We start from the raw sequence: 16411 nt of genomic DNA on the forward strand, positions 1-16411 counted from the left end.
CAGCACAGTTCTGCTAACATGAGGGGACAGGCTGACACAGCAGCAGAAGTAAACAAAGGCAAACCACAGCCACTTTTGCTTTGCTTTTCTTATTTAAAAGAAGACAAACACACACCTTTGGAGTTTGCCAAAACAGACAATGTTGGCCAGACCTTTCTAGTTTCAAGGGCTTTAAAAGCTTTTTATAAAGACAGTAAAGAATTAAAGGGAGGACTACATAAAATCTAGCCTGGCTTTTTAACTTGCAGCAACAAACATTCAAGGGGAATAAAGATCCTATCCTATTATGATTTTTTTTCAAATCAAATTACATCAATTCCTGCTGCTTTACAAGCATGAATTTCCAAAGGGGTCCCTAACACAGCCTTTTCTTAATGCACCACAACTGGCATGACAATCCCTTGTAAAAGCCCCACTGAGCGAGCCTCAGCTGCGAGAAATCTCTAATAAAAGAGTCTCAAGCATTTCACTTTACAGCACCACTGTGAGCTGCCACATTAAAACCAGCTATTGGCTTGAAGTCAGCTTTATTAGATCTGCTTGACTTAAGAGTTTCAGGTGAGGCCCCAAAAGCCAGGGTGTTATGGCTGTATTTCTACTCAGCCATACATTCTGCTTGTTGGGGAGAAGCTGAGACGTGCAAAGCTCTTCTTACACTACAAACAAAACTGTTTCCAACTCTGCACCATGTAGAAACTCCAGCAATGACCAGTGACAGAGTCTTACAGAGTTATTTATAGCTTCAGAGTCCCCAGTTTCATGTTGGTTTCAGTGTCCCTGTTATGTTTTTGCTCCAGTTCTCAGCACAGAAATGTTGGTTTGCCCCGAGCTCCACGCAGGAACAGGTTTATATCTCCTAGTTCAGCAAGTAATAACGTTCTGAAGGGCTTCAAAGGCTTTCTCTGATATAAGTTTTGCTATTTGTATTTCCCTTTGAGGGATTTCCCCACTCAAAACAAATCCCTCCCCCTCCACCTCTTCCACCAAACCCTAAACTTCTAATCCTACCTAAATCAACTGGCTCCAGTCCTAATGAAGGTTCATTCATCCCTCCCCATCTGATAACTGTCTTTGTTTCACTGGGTTTATTTTCCTCCCCAGGCACACAAAGGCATAGTCAAAGTTCATTCCCTGAAGCCAGGGGCCTCAATCAGAAATAGTTGGACTTTCAATTCAGTGCAATACGTGGAGCCAAACAGCACATAGTCCAAAGCCCTTCAGATGGACACACCAGGTGGAAGCTGCTCATCTTCTCAATTCACAGCCACAATGTTCTTTTAAGTCTCATCCTGAGCCCAGAATATCCTTATCCATCCATTTCTCTGCTCTCCCTGTGAATGAGGAGGATGGATGATCACTTTTTCCCACACACAACCACGATGCAAAAGTAGGCTCAAAAAAATACAGGAGATGCTTAAAAGAGTAAAAGCTTAAAGGTTTCACAGCTCCAGGAGCTCTAGAGGCAAGCACCTGAAATTCTGGATTGATGCAAGACAGTTAGTCCTTAAATTCCTAGAAACAGCCTCCCTTGTCCTAGCCACATCCACAGTTGCTGGTAAACATTTCAGAACCATCTCAGATGACAGTTCAAGGCCATTTTCTACTGATGTGTTCAGAAATAAAACTGCCTTGGCACTGCCAAAATGCAGTACACACTGCTGAGAAGGGTTTCACAGCACAAAATGCAGTCTGTGGTATTTACTAGAAAGCAGTAAAGACTGTAAGCACATGGGGAAGCTCATAGATGAGACACGTGGCCTTATCACAAAGCTGACAGGTTACAGGCCAGGTCCTTAGGCCAGGAGTGAAGCTAAATGCAGGGATCTGCAGTACCAGCCTCAAATAACATGAGAGCCTCTGATGGATTTCAACTTGTCCTACTTGATTGTTCTTCACCCCACCTGATTGTTCTTCTTTTCCCAGTACCTCACAACCAGGAGGAAGGACTGATTGTCCTCAGACTCACTCATCACAGAAGCCTCAAGTGAGTTATTTCTTCAGTGCTCAGGGCAGATGTTCATGGGGCTGGCACAAAGTCAAAGGAAAACTTTGCCCTTACTCTGGACTGTTCTGCTGACACATTAGGGCTTGGATACTTTCCTCCTTGAATTATCAACATGGGACATTAACAGGTCTGCTGGATATTACTATTGCACAACCACTGTGCACTCACCACAGCTCAGGAACGGATGACACTGTGAAGTTACACTCTGCACATGGCTTTTGTGTGTCAAGTGCCTTGCAGATAGTTTGTGGTTTATAGCACTGACTTCAAAAAACAGAGAAAAGCTGTGGGGAAGAGGGGGAGGGGGAAATATCAGGGTGAAATTAAAGTTCTCCAGAACACTTTGTGGTGTGATTAGGTCTCAAAGAGGCTTCACAGGCTGCTTTACTGTTAGTCAGTTACCAATTTGGCATCAAGAACTAAGCAAACAGGTTTCCTCCAAAGGCACTCACGTAGCTCATGATGCCAATTCCACTAACTGGCCCAATTTCCCTACAATCCCAAGGCACCTTAATAGAAAAAATCCTTTATACAACAACAGTGTAAAGCAGCAGGGCTTTCCATTTAACAGAGGAGGGCTTCCCCCTCCCCCTTCAAAGCCAAAATCACCAAGAGAAAAATGAAAATGGTGTTTCTTTTTATTGCTTTGCTTTTTATTTGAACACTTAAAAAGAAGCCAGCTCTGCACTAAAAGCTTTGAATATTCATCTCATTCAGAGTGCCTTGGAAAACACTGGGCATGTGCTAAGCTACCTGTCAGCTGCCATGTAGGACCAAGTGGCTCCATCTGAGGTGAATGAGAAATGTGGACAATTTTCTCAGTGTTAAAGCACATGAGACAGCTTCAAGTTAAATACCAAAGTGAGAGAAAGAAATCAAGTGCAACCCAAGCACAGAGAAAAGCAGCTACCATTCACCAGGCAATCTTTCTCCTATGCCATGGGGTAAACTGATTGTGCCTGAGAGAAGAGAAAGAGAGAGAATAACCTTAAGTAATGCACTTCAGATATACAATCCTGTTCCATTCTGTGGGATACAGCCTTTACTGATCATATAGCTCCACCTCAAATGACAGGAACTTGAGCAAAGCTTCAGCCTCCTGGTCAGCACCAAAATATCATCCTAGAGAACTCTTCCCTCCTGAATTCCTCCTGCAAGAGCAATTCTTTTTCTCCTAAAGGTCCTTGCTCCTAAGAGACATTAGCATGTCAAAGATTTAAGCAATAACCATCCTATTAAACAGTAGGATTTGCTCAGTCTGAACATTCAAAGCCCAATTTCATGTCAGGGCATGTGACAGCTGGATAATAGCTGTGTTTAGTTCACCATCCACAACAAAGCTAGACATCCTGTTTGTCATTCCTCCATTTTTACACATTGCCATTTCCTTCTCTTATGAACACTCCAGGGCATGATCTGAGTGTAACACAAAGAATGGCTTTGGCTGGACTTTTGGGAAGTTGCAGGATGTGCTTTGTAGATCAGAGCTGAACAAACACCAGCCTGAAACACTAAACAGTGGCCATGGGAGAAGCTGGCAATGAATATCCACAGTATTCTGCCCTGCTTCACAGGGTAATGGGCACTTGCCAATTAAGGTTGCTTTAAAGAGTCATTCAGAGAAGAGGTTCATCATTCAGCACGTGAAGAAGGGAGAGAAATAGGCTGAACAATCCTAAGGCATGTGTGAGTGGTGAAGTTCACAAAGCTACTCAAAGAGACAGTTTGCAACCACACATCCATTTGGACTATGTCTGAGTACAGACTGGTGAAAATATTATCCTAAAGTAACACCAGGGAAGGACAGAAACCCCCTGTGAGGCAAAGGGGAGGAAATCAGTGCCATTTAAGAATTTAGCCTCACCTGAAATTACAGGCAAGATGTTACTACTCCAATTTCTCTGGTTCAAGTCACACACACTGAAAAGTGGGAGGAACAGCTTTGTTGCCATGCCCTTAGCACTGCAAAGTGCCAAAGCTCTAAACACTGCAGCAAGACACCCACTTAATTCTAAATACTTTCACTTGAATCAAAACATCTTTCCAAGTATTTATTTGAAGGCTTCACTTTTGTCCAAGCCACAAATGTTTTATTTAACTCAACTGCAAGTTATAAATCCAGCTATTACTTTGAAGTATTTCCAATAAGTAGAAGCACAATCATCTGAGCTACTAAGGCTCTGAGCTACACATGTTCCCCACATTAAGAATATCTCACAGAATCACAGCATTTCAAGGGCTGGAAGGGACCTGGAAAGCTCATCCAGTGCAGCCCCCCTGCCAGAGCAGGACCACCTAGAGCAGGGCACACAGGAACTCATCCAGCTGGGGCTGAATGTCCCCAGAGAAGGAGACTCCACAGCCCATCTGGGCAGCCCCTTCCAGGGCTCCCTCACCTCAACAGGGAAGAAGTTGTTCCTTCTGTTCCTTTGCAACCTCTTCTGTTCCAGCTTGTGCCCATTGCCCCTTGTCCTGTCATTGGCCATCACTGAGCACAGCCTGGCTATTTCTGACAGTTTCACATAGCATCAAACTCACAGCAGCTCTTACCTGAGCACACCTTCCCAATTCAGCCTTGCCCAGGTACTGAAATATCTTCAGTGCCAGTTCATAAGGCAGCTGGACATCAAAGAAAGGAACCTCATTTATTTCATTCTGAGAAGAAAAAAGAGGAAAGAATTCATTAGGCTTTTTTAACACACAGCTACAGAGTAACAAAAGTCAGTGTAGTACAAAGAGTTGTACCCCCAGGGGCCCTGCAATGCAGAAAGAAGGCAGAAGCAATTCTGTGTCTTGTTCCTGTGAGGCCCAAGGTCAGACAGACCATGCTGGCATGAATCTATGTACCTGAGCTACTCTTTGCTCTCTCCCAGTCATATCAGGTAAAGAATATTAGAAGGCTAAGTGGAGCTAAAAAGCAAATAGTCAGATGGCAGAGGAGGGGAGATAAGGGTTCTAGTAAAGAAGTTTAAGCATCACAAAGACCAAGCAAGCAAGCACTTGGAAGACACTTGCCCATGGCTAATGTCACTGACAAGATTTCAAACACAGACGAAGGAAATCAAACCAATACCTTGATATCAAACTGCACAGAAATGACATGGCAGCCTGGTTCTGGGTTTCATTAACAACATATGAATGTCTTTATGGAATATGCTCAAAGAGTTGCTGCTTTAACTAAGCCTCTGCCAAAGAAACCCAAAGAATCCACCATTTGCATCTAACAGCTAGATGCAGCATGTACATTTTGCCCACATGTTTTCTTGTTTGTTGAAACTACTCAGTAAATCTTCTCCCTGCAGTTACTGCATCAAGATTTGTCCCCTCCCTCATCTCTGCCTGGACACCCCAAATTTCTGTACTATCTAACAGAGACCAAAATCAGCCCATTCTCACCATTTCTGCCACACATTCTGCAGTTTTGCTCTCCAGTGTTTTTTCCTTGGTTTCTGGACCTCTCCTTATGTGCTCCCAAACACCTGATGGCTCTCCATCAGTCCCCAGGCACAGTCAGCTGCACAGTTAAAACCTACCCTGACTACTTGCCATCAGAAAGTCTGGCAGATCCCAAATCTAGACCACTCCCTGCCTCTTAGGGCTTCTCTGTCCCTGATACCTTTCTTTCTTTGTAGGTTTATTTTATAACTACTCCCTGCTCACTTACACCTGGACCCTTTGCAGCAGCAACATCACAGCAAGGAATGCTGGGTTGATTTAAGGTGCAGCTACACAGGACACTGTACAACATGGCTCCATGGAAGCCTTTAATGCAAGAGGTATTCTACACTAGCTAAGTGTTTTAGAGAGCATTAACATGGGCAATGGTCCCATTAGTCTTTTTAGCAGAACAGTACCAGTTTATACACACTGGAACCTCACACTCATTCTGAAGTCACTTAAACTAGGACCCTCAGCCAGCTTTCCTGCTCCTCTCCCTCCCTGTCCACAATTTCCCTGCACAAACAGCTCTTTCTCCTTTCCCTCTGCATGAGGGTCACTGGTTCCACTTCCCGCTGTGGATTTGCAACAAGACTGTTTGCTGTGATTTGGATTGCACCTCTTTCCAAAGGGGACATCAAAGGACAACAGAACAGGAAGATGCAAACAGACCCCAAGCTGGCCAGATGTGAAGCAGCTCAGATCCAGGAGCTGCATCCCCCCCATTTTAGAGCAATGTGCTGCCCAAACAAATAAGATGAGCCATTCAGCAAGGTTTATTATTAGCTCTAGGTTTATGAGGCACAGCACTGCTATGAATATGTTGCTTCCAAATTGGAGCTGACTCACATCCAAGCAGCAGAACCTGCTCTGGCTGCATGTGCTCAAAGGTATCCTCAGAAGGATAGACTGCCTACAGACACAGCCTCGTGAAAAAACACAGAGGAGAAGAAACAGCTCTACAGACCAACCTGCAGCAGTGCTGACAGTCAGCACGAGCTTGTGAGAAAGCACAAGCAACAGCCCACACTAATTCCATTCCAACACAACTTCACATTAAAGACAGACCAAGGCCTTTGCTTCTGACACCCAAACATCCAGGCATCTCATCTCCAGCACTCGCTGAAGCCGTGACGTTCAGTGTACTGGAATGAATCCAGAACTCCAACACCAGCATCTCCTCCGAGACAGATTTGGGCTCCTGTGTGCTAATGGAGCACTAATTCTGTAAATGGATTAATTTGTGCCTTGCAGACAGAAATTTAATCTGTTCCTTTTAATTTTTTTTCAGCAAGGAGCAATTAGTCACAGTCAGGTTAGTGAGAAGCAAGGAAGTGGCTCTCCCCCCTTAGTTTTCCTACGTTGTCAATAACATCTCTATTGCCTTTGGAGGAGTTACCAAAATAACTTTGATCTGGTTCAGAACTGTACTTAAGACTATTTCCAAATTAACTCCTTTAAACAAGGAATACTTGTTTTCTTAACACACTGCTGCCTCACAAAGCAGGACATCCTCAATTCCTGCACCTGCACCAAACAGCCTGAGGGAGCAACAAAAGCTGTTTTAAGAGAAAACATAAAAAAGCACCATTTCAGAAGATGAAAAGCAGATTTTGGAGGGTTAAGACCTTGTAAGATGAAATCCTTCCCTTCTACTTTTCTTGGTAAAGCCACATCTGGAGTGCTGTGTCCAGTTCTGGGCTCCTCACTTCAAGAGAGAGACAGGGAACTGCTGGAGAGATGCCAGTGCAGGGACACCAGGATGCTGAGGGGATGGAACTGTGTGTGTGATGAGGAAAGGCTGTGGGCCCTGGGGCAGTTCAGCCTGGAGAAGGCTCAGAAGGGATCTTATCAATGCTGTCAAGTGTCAAGTAGATGGGGACAGTCTTTCTTCTCTTGTCTCCAGTGATAGGACAAGGGGCGATGGACACAAACTGGAACTCAAAAAGTTCCACTCAAACACAAGGAGCAAGTCCTTTGGTGCTGAGGTGAGGGAGCCCTGGCCCAGGCTGCCCAGGGAGGGTGTGGAGGCTCCTTCTCAGGAGGTTTCCAACCCCACCTGGACACGTTCCTGTGCCCCTGAGCCAGGGGAACCTGCAGGGGTTGGGCTGGATGATCTGTAGAGGTCCTTTCCCATCCCCACCACGCAGGGATCCCATGATTTAGACGCTGGGGTGATAAACAGGCTCACTAACGCAGAGCTCGGCGTCCCCGCTGCTCGCGGGGCGCTGGCCGGGCCCTCCCGTCCCTCCCGAGCGGCCCCAGCGCGGCCTCCGCTCCCACCGCGGACGGGCCCGTCCCGCCCCGGCCCCGCGCAGCCCTACCAGGTCGCGGATGAGCTGCCCCAGCAGATCGTCGCCGTCGTCGCTCCCCGCGGGCTCCTCGGCGGGGCGGGCGGGCGACGGGCCGCGGCGGGCCGGGGCGGGCGGGGCGCCCCCGTCCAGGAGGTCGCGGGCCAGCGCCAGGTAGCTCGGCTCGCCCGGCTCCGCGGCGCCGCGGCGGCTCTCGGGCTCCGGCCGCTCCGCCGCGTCCCGCCGCCGCCGCTTCGCGCCCCCCGCCGGCTCCTCCCGCCAGCGCCGGCGGAACGGCTCCGGCTCCGCCGAGCCCGCGGCCATGGCGGCGGGGCCGGGCCCGGCGCGGCCTCCCGCCGGCCCGGCCCGGAAACCGCCCCCCGCGGCCGCGCGTTCCGCCGCGCCGAGGTTCCGCCGCGCCGGGCCGGGCTGAGGGCGGCTGTGAGCGCCGCGGCCGGCCGCGCCCGGCTCTCGAGCGGCGCAGGGAGCCGCGGGGCCACGGCCCGGCCCTGGGAAGCCGCCGCCGGGACGGGGCTCGCGCGGTGCTGGCCAGCCGTGGCCGGGCCGCGGAGGCCCGCTCCCAGAAGCGGCGCGGAGCGGGTGCCGGCGCGGGGCCGCCCGTGCGGGGCGCTCGGAGGTGCTCGGCGCCGGGGCTGGGAGAGAGGCCCCGCTCACAGCATTTCCTCCGCACCTTTGGTTGGCCGAGACCGACCCCGAGGTGGCGGCAGGCTGGCGGAGCCGCGCGCTGGGTGACACCCCGAGGATGAGGCGCTGTGCTGCCCAGTGCGCCCCGACTCGCAGCCGCGGCCTTCCAGCCCAACAGCGGCCGCCTCGATGGTACCTTGGGCAGGAGACGACGTCTGCACCTCTCCATCGACCCATCTCGTTGCCTAGAGGTTATGTCTCAAACTGGCTAAACCCAGCTGCTGAAACGGCCGCGGAGCTGCTGCTGCTTCAGCCAGGCCAGCTGCCCAGAGGAGAGGCTGCTGGTGTTCAAGTCTTCAGCACAACTTCTGTGGAGCGCTTGGGGAAATAAGAGAGGTAAGAAATACTTGCCCATGTCATAGAATCACAGAGCAGTAGGGGCTGGAAGGGCCCTGCAGAGCTCATCCAGCCCAACCCCCTGCTACAGCAGGTTCCCCTGGCTCAGGGGCCACAGGAACGTGTCCAGGTGGGGTTGGAAACCTCCTGAGAAGGAGCTTCCACACTCTCCCTGGGCAGCCTGGGCCAGGGCTCCCTCACCTCAGCACCAAAGGACTTGCTCCTTGTGTTTAAGTGGAACTCTTTGTGTTCCAACTTACGTCCATCACCCCTTGTCCTGTCACTGGACACTACTGTAGAAAGGTCACCCCATCCTCTTGACATCCACCCTTTAGGTACTTACAAGTGATGATGAGGCCTCTCCTTAGTCTTTTCCAGGCTGAACAGCCCCAGGTCCAACAACTGGTGGTGGCTGGGCACTGGTGGATGTGCTGAAATGCAGGGCCCTGGCTGTCAGCAGTGCTATGTGCCAATGTACCTGCACCTTTGCATCCACCTCCAGCTGCTGCCTTTCACACACACAGACACCCACACACAATCTCAAGGGCTGGACTTGCTGCTTTCTCTCCTTTGCAGAGTGTTGCTGCCTCTGCAGTTAACAACATCCAACTAAATGAACACAGACAGGGATTTTGGATTCCAGGAAAAAGCTGAACTGCCCCATTTTGGGAAGGACCTGCTGTATTACGTAGGGATACCACAAACGTCTTGTTTCCCCTACAAAGCAATCATCTGGGCTTGGGAAAGCATCTCCCTGGGGTGAATACACTGACTGCTGTGAGCCCTGCAAACAGAGGGGCTGCAAAGCAGGAGCTGCCCCTGGAGCAGGACATGGGGCTGCCCCAGGGGTGGGAGATGGATTGTGAAGAAGGTGAGCCCCAGGGAGGTCACCTTGGACCCCTCTGCAACAATGGGCTGATCTGCCAAGGGGATGATGCCCCTTCTGCCAGATTGAAGGGAAACAGGCTGTTTTGGGGTGATTTCTGCCCCACAGGGAGCTGGGGGGAGCCCCTGCTGCCATCCCGGGGTTGATGTGTGATGGGGAGTCCTGCCTGGGGGGTCCTGGTCCTGCTCCTCTGCTCTGATGGCTGGAGAGGCTCTGCATGCCCCTGCGCCAGTGCCTGGGGGCTGGTGAGGACAATGTGCCCTCCTTTGGCCACCTGAAATGTGATCAGAATGAGTAATACATGATGATGAAATCTCCTCCAGCTCTGTGTAATTCTCTTACTGTCCCCCTGCATCTCCACGCTGTCCCCTCTGTCTCTGCACTGCCACCTGCATCCCTGCGCTGTCACTTGCATCTCTACGCTGTCCCTTCATCCCACACAGTACTGTCAAAGTCTCACACCATCCCTGGAAAACAAAGTGACCCATCACTGTCCCTCCTGTCCCTCCACCCCACACTGTCCATCCCACTGTCCCCCCCACCCCTCTGTCCGTCAACCCCACACTGTCCAATCGAATTCTCATACCATCCCTGGTAACAAAACATCCCACCACACAAATACTGTCCCCTGCACTTCACCCTGTGCCCTCCATCCCACTGCCCCCACATCTCACTGTCCTGACTATCTGCACACTGTCCCATCGAACTCCCACAGCATCCCTGGACACCAACACATCCCACCCGACACCCTGCATTCCACACTGTCCCCTCCACTCCACCCTGTCCTCTCCATCCCACTGTTCCCTCTGTCCCTCCATCACACACTGTCCCATCAAACTCCCACATCATCCCTAGATATGAAAATGACCTGCCCACAAACGCTGCCCCCCCATTCCTCCCATACTGTCTCCTCTGCTCCACCATGTGTCCTCCATCCCACTGTCCCCACATCTCACTGTCCTCTGTCCCCACACTGTCGCACTGAACTCCCACATCGTCCCTAGGCTCCACCACATCTCACCACACACTGTCCCCTGCACTCCACCCTGTCCCCCATCCCTCTGTCCCTCCACTCCCCCCTGTCCCATGGAACTCCCACCCCATCGCTGGGCTCCAAAACATCCCACCACACCCTGTCCCCTGCACTCCACCTTGTCCCCTGTGCTCCACCTTGTCCTCCATCCCTCTGTTTCCTCATCCCTCCATCCCTCCACTCCCCCCCCCGTCCCCCCGTCCCATCGAACTCCCGCCCCATCACTGGGCACCAACACATCCCACCACACAAACGCTGTGCCGACCACTCCACCCTGCCCCCCATCCCTCCACTCCCCCCTGTCCCATGGAACTCCCGCCCCATCGCTGGGCACCAACACATCCCACCACACAAACGCTGTGCCCACCACTCCACCCTGCCCCCCATCCCTCCACTCCCCCCTGTCCCATGGAACTCCCGCCCCATCGCTGGGCACCAACACATCCCACCACACCCTGTCCCCTGCACTCCACCTTGTCCCCTGTGCTCCACCTTGTCCTCCATCCCTCTGTCCCTCCACTCCCCCCTGTCCCATGGAACTCCCGCCCCATCGCTGGGCTCCAAAACATCCCACCACACACTGTCCCCTGCACTCCACCCTGCCCCCCATCCCTCCACTCCCCCCGTCCCACGGAACTCCCGCCCCATGGCTGGGCTCCAACACATCCCACCACACAAACGCTGTGCCCACCACCCTGCCCCCCACTCCTCCACTCCCCCCGTCCCACGGAACTCCCGCCCCACGGCCGTGCCCGCAGCCGTCCCGCCGCGCCCGGCGCCGTCCCCGCGCTGCCCCGTCCCGCCCCTCGCCGCTCCCCGCCCGCGGCCGAGCGCCGCCCCGCGGGGGATGATGTAACCCCCTCCCCGTCCCCCGCCCGCCGCCGCCCGGGCCCGGCCCGCCCGCACACGGCGCGGCACTCGGCGGCGAGCGGCGGCGCAGCCATGTGCCCCTGCGCGCGGCACGGCGGCCCCCCCGCGCCCTGCCCCTGCAGCCCCGGCCGCGCCGCTCGGCCCTCGGCCGCCGCCCGCCTGGTCGCCGCCCGCCTGCGCCGCCTGGGCGATGAGCTGGAGCAGCGGGCGGCGCGGCGCAAGGCGCGGGGCCGCGGCCCCTCGGGCGGCCGGCGCCTGGCCGCCGTGGTGTGCCTGCTGTGCGCCCTCACGCCCGCGGCCGCGCTGGCCTGGCTGATCCGCAGGAGGAGCCTCTAGGCGAGACGGGCGCTGGCGGAGCGGGGAGCAGGCGGGACGCGCAACAGGTCGGCTCCGCGCCGGGGAACGGGCTGGGGCGAGGCGGCGGCCGCGGGGGAACGGACACGGCGGGGCGAGGCGCGGCGGGCAGGCTCGGTGCGGGGCAGGCTGGATGCGGGGCAGGCTCGGTGCGGGGCAGGCTCGGTGCGGAGCAGGCTGGATGCGTAGCAGGCTGACGAGTGCGGGGCAGGCTGGGTGCGGGGCACGGGCAGGCTGGGTGCGGGACAGGCTCGGTGCGGGGCAGGCTGAGTGCGGGACAGGGGCAGGCTGAGTGCGGGACAGGGGCAGGCTGGGTGCGGGGCAGGCTGGATGCGGGGCAGGCTGGGTGCGGGGCAGGCTGGGTGCGGGGCAGGCTGGATGCGGGGCAGGCTGGGTGCGGGGCAGGCTGGGTTCGGGGCAGGCTGGGTGCGGGGCAGGCTGGGTGCGGGGCAGGCTGGATGCGGGGCAGGCTGGGTGCGGGGCAGGCTGGGTTCGGGGCAGGCTGGGTGCGGGGCAGGCTGGGTGCGGGGCAGGCTGGGTACGGGGCAGGCTCGGTGCGGGGCAGGCTGGGTGCGGGGCAGGGGCAGGCTGGGTGCGGGGCAGGCTGGGTGCGGGGCAGGCTGAGTGCGGGACAGGGGCAGGCTGAGTGCGGGACAGGGGCAGGCTGAGTGCGGGGCAGGCTGGGTGCGGGGCAGGCTCAGTGCCGCCCGGCGCAGCCCGCTGTGCAGTGGCCCGGGCGCTGCGGCGGGGCCGGGATCTGGCCCGGGTGCCCGGCTCGCTGCGGCCCGGCACGGCCCGGCCCGGCCCGGCGGAACGCGCTGTCCGCGGTACCCGCCGGCTCGCCGGGTGCGGCGGCTGTTCGCAGCCGCGCACGGAGCCACGGGGTGCCGGTACCGACGCTGACAGGTCCCACCGACCTCCCTTCTCCTCCTTCTCCTTCTCCTTCTCCTTCTCCTTCTCCTTCTCCTTCTCCTTCTCCTTCTCCTTCTCCTTCTCCTTCTCCTCTCACCTCCAAACTTCCACTTTCCCAAGACTTCCCAAACACCCCCTTTCCCCCTTGCCAGACTTTCACGGCTTCCAGTCCTGTGCCTCCTCTCCACCCGGGTCCTCTGTGCTCTCACAGGGCAGTTTCAGCTCCGTGCCCACGCTGGGTGAGCCTGTGCGGGGCAGCGGCAGTGACAGTGGCACAGGGTGGCTCTGGAGGATTGGAGCAGGTCCTGTGTTGCCCTGACTGCCAGCCCTGGGAGATGGAGGATGCCTGTGAGTGGAGGAGCTTCCCTTGCATCCTGCCATCCCCCAGTGGGCTTTAGACCCACGGGTGCTGTGCAGCACCTATGACTAAGGTCCCTGGGTGGTGGGATGTCACCACAGGATCAGACCGGGACTGTGGCCGTCTGTGCCCAGCTCTGTGTTTTGGATAGTGCCTTGCCCAGTGCTGGAGGCTTTCCCCAAGGGAGTTCTCAAGCCACCAGCCAGGGACCAGCACCCAAGCCCAGTTCCTGCTGGTTGCTAAAGCCCCCACTGTGCTTCAGAGCCACCGAGCAGGGAAATGGGACATACCTGGTCCTGTAACTCTCATTGTCCTGCTGACAGCTCTGGGCTGGTGGGGGCAGACCCTCAGGCCCGGGAGCATGCAATACTGAGCACATGGGGTTACCTCAGGGTGCTGAACTCCTCTTTTGGACATGGATTTCTCCCTGCAGACATGAGGAGCGAGGGCTCCTATTTCAGGTGCTTTAAATTGCAGCTGTGAATGTCCACAACTGTCTGTGTGTGTTCAGGAAAGACCTTAAGTGCATGTCTAACTTTCAGCATGCACTCAGGATCCTACCAGCTTGGATAGGGTTTAGACAAGAGCTTAAAACCAGTTGAAAAATGCCACCAGCACTGGGCTGACCTGTACAACTTCAGCTTTAACTTGGGCCAGACCTTGGCTGTCTGGAATCAGGTCTCTCATTGCAGATTGTCTTGCAAGCTTTTCAGGTGCATGAAATAGTGTGGAGAGGAAGTGTAGTGATGGAGGGAGTTTACAAAGAGGGCTTTTCTCTGTGTGTATATGTGTTTGCACTCTGTGTGTGTGTGTTTGCACTCTGTGTGTGTGTGTGTGTGTGTATGGGTGTGGGAGGACATTGTTGTCATCTATCTGAGCTGCATCCATCAGGAGGTTCAGCTCTTACCTTTGGAAAGCTTTCTTAGAGGAAAAAAACCCCTCCAGAACAAAACTGGGGGTTTTGATGAATCAAAGCCTCGGTTTCCAGGCCATTGGCAGCTCAGAGGTGTGAGGCTCTGGGATGGTGTCTGCAGAGCTGTGCCCAGCAAAGCCCTGGGAGAGGTTGTGTCCACGGTGTGGGGCAGCGGTTAGAGATGTGGGACTGTGGGAGCAGAGCTTAGGGAAATTCTTTCCCTTCCCATCAGTTTGTGGCCAGTTTGATTGCAGTGTTGGGAAGCAAACCAACCTGGTTGACCTTCTTGCTTTTCTGAGCTCAACAAAAGTCCAAGGGGGAACTGTAGTGATGTCCCTAACCTCGTGTGCCAAGTGTCCTTTTCATTCCAACACGCCAGGGAATTTCTTCCCTGCCCAGTCTGACACTTCACCCCATGTAGAGAAGGTGGCAGGTGAGGAGGGCTGGCAGAGGGACCCTACTCACTGGCCCCATGGATCCCTGCAGGCTCTCAGCCCAGACTTCTCAGCAATCCCATGGGACCAGAGCTCTTGGCACTTTGGGTTTTGTGAAGGTTTGCAAAGCTTTGGGTAGGCACACGGTATGGTTTTTATTCCCAGTCTTTACTGCTGTTGACTCTGGAGCTCTCACCTCTGTCTGGCTTTCTGCACTTCAGGCCCAACAATAACCAGCTGCTTATAGATTGCTTTGATGAAGACATGATAGAAAAGGGAAGCGTCATCCTCCACAGGAGCGAGGCGAGCTCCTTCAGCATGCACAGTCCTTCCTCGCAGCTTCAAAGGCTGCTGCACACAGGATGTGCTGAGCTGCCTCCAAATGCTCTGGGGCTTCATGGACACAAATACAAATGTAAGTCTCTGAAAAGAAGATCCTTGTGTGCCATGTGAAGCAGTTTCAGGGATAAAGAGGCCAGATGAGGGAGAGTAACGGGTCAGTAGCAGCCTCCTGGTTGCCCCTCTGTGCAGAGGACTGACCTGTGCAGCTCCTGGCAAGGTTCTGAGGTACAGGTGACCAAGCTGCAGAAGCAAATAGCAGTGTAACCCCAGAATAATTAAATGCATCATCTACACCTCAGTTTCTGGGTTATTTTTGCTATTTCTGCCATTAAGAACCTTTTTTTACTAATCCTGACTAGTAACTTGCTCACACCAGTGGAGGTTTCTGGTTATCTGCAGTGTCTCAGAGCCCAAGTGACAGTGCAGTGAGTTGGGTCAGGTTTAGAGATGTAGTCAGAAAGCAGCATTTTATTAACCCAGCAGAGTATTTCTGAGCAAAACAGGCATTTTTCTGCCATCCTCAGAGGCGCTCTGCAGTGCTAATAACACTGTTCTGCCACAAGACAGGGAGTCCAGATCTGTGATCTTGGCATTCCATGGGGTGGCTCAGAAGAGGAGAGTAACTTGTACGCTTTATGTGCTGCCAAGTCAGCGTTTGTCTTGTGATTTGGTGGCTGCAGAAGGAACAGAGAGAGAGAGAGGAAAAGGCCACTTTCAGCTTGGTTTGCTGCTTGAGTTCTCCTCCTGCCTTTTGAAGCAGGACCAGCATTTTGCACTGGCTGCCGTGAGTGTTTGTGCTGTTTCTGAGGAAGAAGGTCGGTAGTTGTTCCTTCAGGCCCTTGTGGATTTATGCAACAGTGCAGCTTAGGGAATAATTCTGTGTCCCAGGGAACTGCTCCTGGTCTCACAGCCCCTGGCTGATGCTGGGGAAAGCGGGATTAGGGCCGATGCATGTGACCAACTTGTATCTTTTGGACCACGTTTGGGATTTGGGGATGAATGCTTTGCAAATGGCAGATTTATAATATATAATCTGACATCACCTTGAAATATCCAGCCAGGGCATGAAGTATAGTTGTCATGTGCCAGTTTGGCATACAATGTCACTTGTGTTTTGCTCTATTAGTTCAGAAGTGGCAGTGTATTAAAATCAAACCCTGCTTGTCCCTGCCAGCATCACCAGCCTGGTTCTGTGCCCACTGTGTTGCCAGTAACTCCCCCCAACTGTTTGCTGCGAGGTTCATGCAGAGCCACTCTGTCCAAAGTCTCAGTGCAGTTAATTATCTGTATTAAAATTGGGTTGATAAGATTTCTGGAGATGTCACACTGAGCTGTGCAGGAGTGCAAAGAAAATGAAGGACCAGAGGCAGTAGGCTCACGCAGGACTAAGCCGACCAGCTCAGCAGTGAGCTGCAGTTTTGCATGAGGACAAACATTCAGTGTGTTGCATCCCTGACACAAAGAGGCGAGAGCTGTTGTTTATCCTCCTGGATAACTAAGGCAGAAGGAGCCCGCTCTTCCTAGTGGCACACAC

At 53.9% G+C, this 16411-nt stretch overlaps 1 protein-coding gene across 2 annotated transcripts in view; it reads right to left on the reverse strand.

The window, feature by feature from the left end:
- The window catches only part of FBXW8 (F-box and WD repeat domain containing 8), a 56901-nt gene extending 48834 nt beyond the window's left edge, over positions 1-8067 (reverse strand). Inside the window, exons 1-2 of one of the 2 annotated variants that reach the window (XM_062010080.1) lie at positions 7768-8067; positions 4556-4660 (exon numbers count right to left, since the gene is read on the reverse strand). In XM_062010080.1, coding sequence (XP_061866064.1) covers positions 4556-4660; positions 7768-8058 — 396 coding nt within the window. In that variant the 5' untranslated portion in view covers positions 8059-8067. Of the gene's footprint in view, positions 1-4555; positions 4661-7031; positions 7050-7767 lie in introns of those variants that run through there. The other variant, XM_062010081.1, reaches the window with a different exon arrangement.
- Between the last annotated feature and the right edge of the window lie 8344 nt (positions 8068-16411).

This window comes from Colius striatus, chromosome 17 (assembly GCF_028858725.1).
Source record: "Colius striatus isolate bColStr4 chromosome 17, bColStr4.1.hap1, whole genome shotgun sequence".
NCBI lineage: Eukaryota > Metazoa > Chordata > Aves > Coliiformes > Coliidae > Colius > Colius striatus.